The 5356-nt window shown below is 56.4% G+C and overlaps 1 protein-coding gene across 1 annotated transcript in view; it reads left to right on the forward strand.

Annotated features, from left to right (window-relative positions):
* Positions 1 to 1941, forward strand: part of ACTL8 (actin-like 8) — a 4072-nt gene extending 2131 nt beyond the window's left edge. The window contains exon 2 of the mRNA XM_010829930.1: positions 682 to 1941. Coding sequence (XP_010828232.1) covers positions 682 to 1431 — 750 coding nt within the window. The 3' untranslated portion in view covers positions 1432 to 1941. The remainder of the gene's footprint in view (positions 1 to 681) is intronic.
* Positions 1942 to 5356: the final 3415 nt, after the last annotated feature.

Raw genomic sequence — 5356 nt, forward strand, 5'->3', positions numbered from 1 at the left:
TCTTCTCTCATCACTTCTGTCTTATTAAAAAGAACGCTTCAGGGGCTTCCCTGCTGGCTCAGTGGTGAAGAATCCATCTGCCAGTGCAGGAGACATGGGTTCGATCTCTGGTCCAGGAAGGTCCCACGTGCCGCGGAGCAGCCAAGCCTGTGACCCGCAGCTACTGAGCCTGTGCTTGGAGCCCGGGAGCCACAACCACTGAGCCCGAGCCCCCGAGAGCCCAAGCCCCACAGGCAGAGGGGCCGTCACAGCGAGAGGCACCCTGCAACCGCAGCGTAGCCCCGATCGCCGCAGCTAGAGAAAAGCCTGTGCAGCAGAGACCCAGCACGGCCAAAAAGTAAAAAAAAAAATTGAAAACACCTGAAATAGTTCAGGCTGCACCTCCTGCCCTGGACCTGCCCTCGCTTGCGCTGTGCTGCTCACACAGCCAGGCGCCTGCGCGCACACGCTCAGGCTCTCCCTGCCCCTCCACCAGAACGGTCTTCCAAAAGGCCGTCGTCAGGCAAGCTCCCGAGGGCCAGCCTGGCTCTTCCTGATCCTCCAGGACCCTTCCCGAGTCCCCCCAGGGTGAGCCGCACGGGGCGGGCCGGTCCCTGGAGGACACGCGTCTGTGCCGCCTTGCGCTCTGCCTCGCGCGGTCCTGGGGAGCTCGCTGAGCGTCTCTCCGCTCCCCTCCTGCAGATCCTGTTTGAGTTGCTGAACGTGCCGTCCGTCCTCCTGGCCGACCAGCTGGAGATGTCGCTGTACTCGTCCGGCCTGCTGACGGGCGTGGTGGTGGACTCAGGCTGTGGCCTGACGCGCGTGCAGCCCTTCCACCTGGGCCGCCCGCTGCGGCCCGGGGCGACGACGCTGGAGTTCGCGGGCCAGGACCTCTCGGTCTATCTCTTCAAGAGCCTCTTCAAGGAAGACTACAATCGCCACAACCTGTTCCAGCTGGACACCGTGGCCAGCACCCAGATGCGTAAGTGCTACGTGCCGCAGAACCTGGGCGACGAGCTGGACTTCTACCAGAGCCTGCCGGACGGCGCCGACGAGCGCAACAGCTACCATCTGCCGGACGGCACCGCGGTGGAGCTGACCCCCATGCAGCGGCTGGCCCCCGAGATGTTCTTCAGCCCCCAGGTGTTCGCCCTGCAGGGGCCCAGCCTCGCCCAGGCCGCCATGGACTCCATCGAGGCCTGCGAGGCCAGCCTGCGCCCGCTGCTCGCCTCTCACGTGGCGCCCTGCGGGGGCAACACCCTCTACCCCGGCTTCACCATGCGCCTCTACCAGCTGCTCGCCAGCCATTTCTTCCCCACCAAGGCGTCCGTGTTCGCGGGCTCCAACAGGCATTTCAGTGTCTGGCTGGGAGCGTCCGTGGTGGCTCACCTGTCGACGTACAAGTCCGAGTGGCTGACGAAGGAGGAGTATGACGAGAGGTTCCGGCTGTAGCCAGCTGGCCTGCTCCTGCGGCCCAGCCCCCCTCGGAAGGGCGTGGGGGCTTATCCCAGTGAGAGGCTGGGCCGGGGTGGGCTTGGCTGGCTTTGGAATGCAGAGGTCATGGGAGATTGTTTTAGGCTCTAGGGTTTTATCTTGTTTCAAGACTGGGATTCACCCCATTGGAGGACAGGTTGTCACCCTGGAACCCCTTTGGGGGGGCTAGTCTGTCACTGGGATGGAGCTGCCAGCTGCCATCTCCACGCTTAACAGTTGCTTGTTTTCTCCTGGCGTTTCTCTTGGGCGGTCCCATTCTTTTGATTGAGTAGGTTTGAATGGGAGCGAGGGAGAATTATTTTTGAGGGGGGGACAGGGTTGGGTGGGATGGGAGAGTTGAAGTCTGTAGACCTCCCCCTCCTTCCAGGTGAGTGGGGGTTGGTGCGGGAGGCCTGGCGCGCCCTTCCTGCCCTTGGGCCCCTGGCCGAGGTCTTGTCTTCCTTATGCAAATAAATAACTTGTTTGGAAGTGCTGGCTTCTGTGGTCGTGGATGGGGCAGGGTGGGCAGTCCCTCTGGGGGGACCAGGGGAGTGTGAGCACGTGAGTGCCGGGGGTGGGGCCCGGCTGCCTGTGGGGGGCTTCAGGGACCTGTGAGCGGTGGTTTCCCCGGAGCCCAGTGGTGAGGGCCTGGCGCGCCCTTCTCTGATGGCCGCGTCCTCCCCACTCCTTCTGGACGTCCCGGTGCTCTGTGGAAGTGGTGTTCCTGTTGGTTTAGTGTTTATTCAGTCAATACCAGGGAACCTGCCACGTGTCTGGTATTCTGCTGGGCACTGTGGACTTCAAGGTGAAAAGACATGTGAGGTTTCTGGTTCCAGGAGGTTGGCGTCTCCTGCGGGGGCACATGTGATGGGTACAGGCAGGCCTGGGGTGCCACGGGCTTGCTTCCAGCTGGCTCTGAGAAAGCGAATGTCGCGACACAGCCCTCTGAATGTTTTGGTTTCCCACTGCGTATAAAAGGCTTCCCCTGGTGGTTCAGACGGTAAAGAATCTACCGGCGATATAGGAGACCCGAGTTCAATCCCTGGGTCAGGAAGATCCCCTGGAGAAGGTGTTGGCAGCCCACTCCACGTTCTTGTCTGGAGAATCCCAGGGATGGAGGAGCCTGTGGGCTGCCGTCTGTGAGGTCGCAAGGAGTCGGAGGCGGCCGAGCAACTGAGCAGCGGCGGCGGGGCACGTACAAGTCACGCTCACGCTGCGGCCGCCCAGCGCAGCAGCGTTGCATCCGGAAGTCCGTACGTGGCTCAGCCTAAAAAGACTTTACTGCTGGGGCTTCCCTAGCGGTCCAGGGGTTACAGTCCACCTTACAATGCAGGGGATGTGGGTTTGATCCCCAGTCAGGAAAGATCCCACGTTCCTCGGGGCTGCTAAGCCCACACGCCACAACTAGAGCCCGAGCGGCACGCCTGCTGAGCCTGCACGCTGCACCGGAAGCCCCTGCCTGATGGTGAAGGCACTGCGCGCCGCGGCTGAGCACCGACACGGCCAAAAAGCCGCTTTACTGCTAACAGTGAAGGCGCCGTGCGCCGCGGCTAAGCACCGACACGGCCAAAAAGCTGCTTTGTTGCCAACACGTGCTCTTACCTGAGCCTTCAACGTATTGTGGTAGTAACATCAAAGACCACTGACCACACATCACCATTACAAATACGATAATAATAATAATGAAAAATTCTGGAAGGTTGTGAGAACTGCCAGACTGTGGCCCACAGTGAGCAAACACTGCTGGGAAAGTGGCCACCTATAGACCTGCTCAAGGCAGGGTTGCCACAAACCTTCAGTTTGTTTAAAAAAAAAAGCAGGTATTTGTGAAGCATTCTGAAGTGAAGCGCAGGAAAATGAGGTGTGTCTGTCGGGAAATCTATTTTAGGAGCTGATGAATGAAGCCAATTAAATATTATGAGGTCACGTGATCTGGAGTGTGGCAGGATGCCTGTTTTCAGTGGGGTGGACTGAGCTGGAGGTTTCTGGAAACTATGGGTGACTTGCCCCCTCCCTCCTCAGCACACTGTGAGCTCACACCACCAGGCATCCTTGTAGTTAGGACCGCGTGACCACACATAGGTACTGGCCAGTTCGGCGTGTGCCTGGTTCTTAAAATTGCTCTATGAGCCCTTGGGATGCAGTGGCTCTGATGGGGGAGGGGAAGAGCTGCAAGAGCACAGAGGCTAAATGAGTGGACCAGAGTCTCCACCCCAAGCCCACCAACCCGCACGGCACCGGGACACGAGGAAGAACCCACTATGTTCAGCCACTGAGATCTGGGGATGGTTACAGCAGCTTTTTGCTTATTCCAGTAATACAGAGGAAAGAGTCCTAGCTTACTGTTTATGTAAGACTGAAGGCAGGAGGAGAAGGGGACGACAGAGGACGAGATGGGTGGATGGCATCACCGACTCGATGGACATGAGCTTGAGCAAACTCCGGGAGACAGTGAAGGACAGGGAAGCCTGGTGTGCTGCAGTCCATGGGGTTGCAAAGAGCCGGACACGACTGAGTGACTGAAAAACAACAAAAACAATTTTTCCCCTTGAAAACAGCAGAAGTGGGGTTCAAATCAGATCTGGGCTCTTAGCCACTCTGTTGTATGGCTGCTTCTGGAGGGAGACTCTGGTTCTCTAATGCTTCCTTCCCATCTGCCTCTTAACATTAGAGAACCAAAAGCTTAGTGGGTGGAGGACTGACACCGGGTAACCCTGATGTTCCAGGGATTTGTTGTTGGCCGCTCAGTCATGTTCAACTCTTGGTGACCACACGGACTGCAGCGCGTCAGGCTTCCTTGTCCTTCACTGTCTCCAGGAGCTTGCTTAAACTCATGTCCATTGGGTTGGTGATGCCATCCAACCATCTCATCCTCTGTCATCCCCTTCTCCTCCCGCCTTCAATCTTTCGCAGCAACAGGGTCTTTTCCAATGAGTTCAGTGAATCAGGCTGCCAAAGTGTTGGAGCTTCAGCTTCAGCATTAATCCTTCCAATAGGTATTCAGGGTTGACTTCCTTTAGGATTGACTGGTTTGATCTCTCTGCTGTCCAAGGGACTCTTCAAGAGTTCCAGGAATAGGAGGGGTATTTGGAGACCAGAGTCAAACTCACCTCATCTTTGACACATGAACCGCATTCTCTCATCCACATCCTTAGCCCTGAACCTGAGCCATCAGTGGTTCCCAGAGGCAAGTGGGGCCTCAAATGCCCCATGGACTCGGAGTCAGACTTGAGGAACAGGCTGGCCCTGCCAGTAATGAAGCTGTCTTGGGCTTCTGCATCTTCCCTGAGTCAACCAGGTGAACAGTAGGAGTAAAACGTCCTCCTCTCCAAGGTTTGGGGTTGAGGATGAACCAAAACAAAGGGTGAGAAGTCACGTTGAAAACGAGAAAGTGCATTGAAATCTGTTACTTTAAATTTTATACGTGGATGTTTCTCTCCTATTAATCAGGAGTATTAATAGCAACGGCAGCCACTGTGCCTTGTCAGGCACTGGTGAGTGCTTTACAAAGGGAATTGCGTTTAATCCTTGGACACACACTGAATGAAGTAAGTGATATTTGACCCCACAGAGATGCTAAGCACCTGCTCAGGTTCACGCACATGCTCAGGCTGATGATGCCTTGCCAGTTAGGAATGGAGTCAGCATTCCTGAAGGAAAACTAGACTAAAAGTGGCTAAAACATATTGGGGGTTTTTTTTGGGGGGGCGGGTCTCAGGTAGCAAGTAGGCTGTCCAGTGGAACAGTGGTGTATCTATACAGTCAAGGACTTTTCCACTTAGAGTTTGTTGCCTTGTGATCACAAAATAGCTGCAGCAGCTCCTGGTATCACACCCACAGTTCCTACAGGAAAAGGTAGGTTGAAAAGAGTGTTCCATTTGTCTCTACAGGAAAGAGTCATCCA

The sequence above is a fragment of the Bison bison genome, unplaced genomic scaffold (assembly GCF_000754665.1).
Source record: "Bison bison bison isolate TAMUID 2011002044 unplaced genomic scaffold, Bison_UMD1.0 scf7180017864516, whole genome shotgun sequence".
Classification (NCBI taxonomy): Eukaryota; Metazoa; Chordata; class Mammalia; order Artiodactyla; family Bovidae; genus Bison; species Bison bison.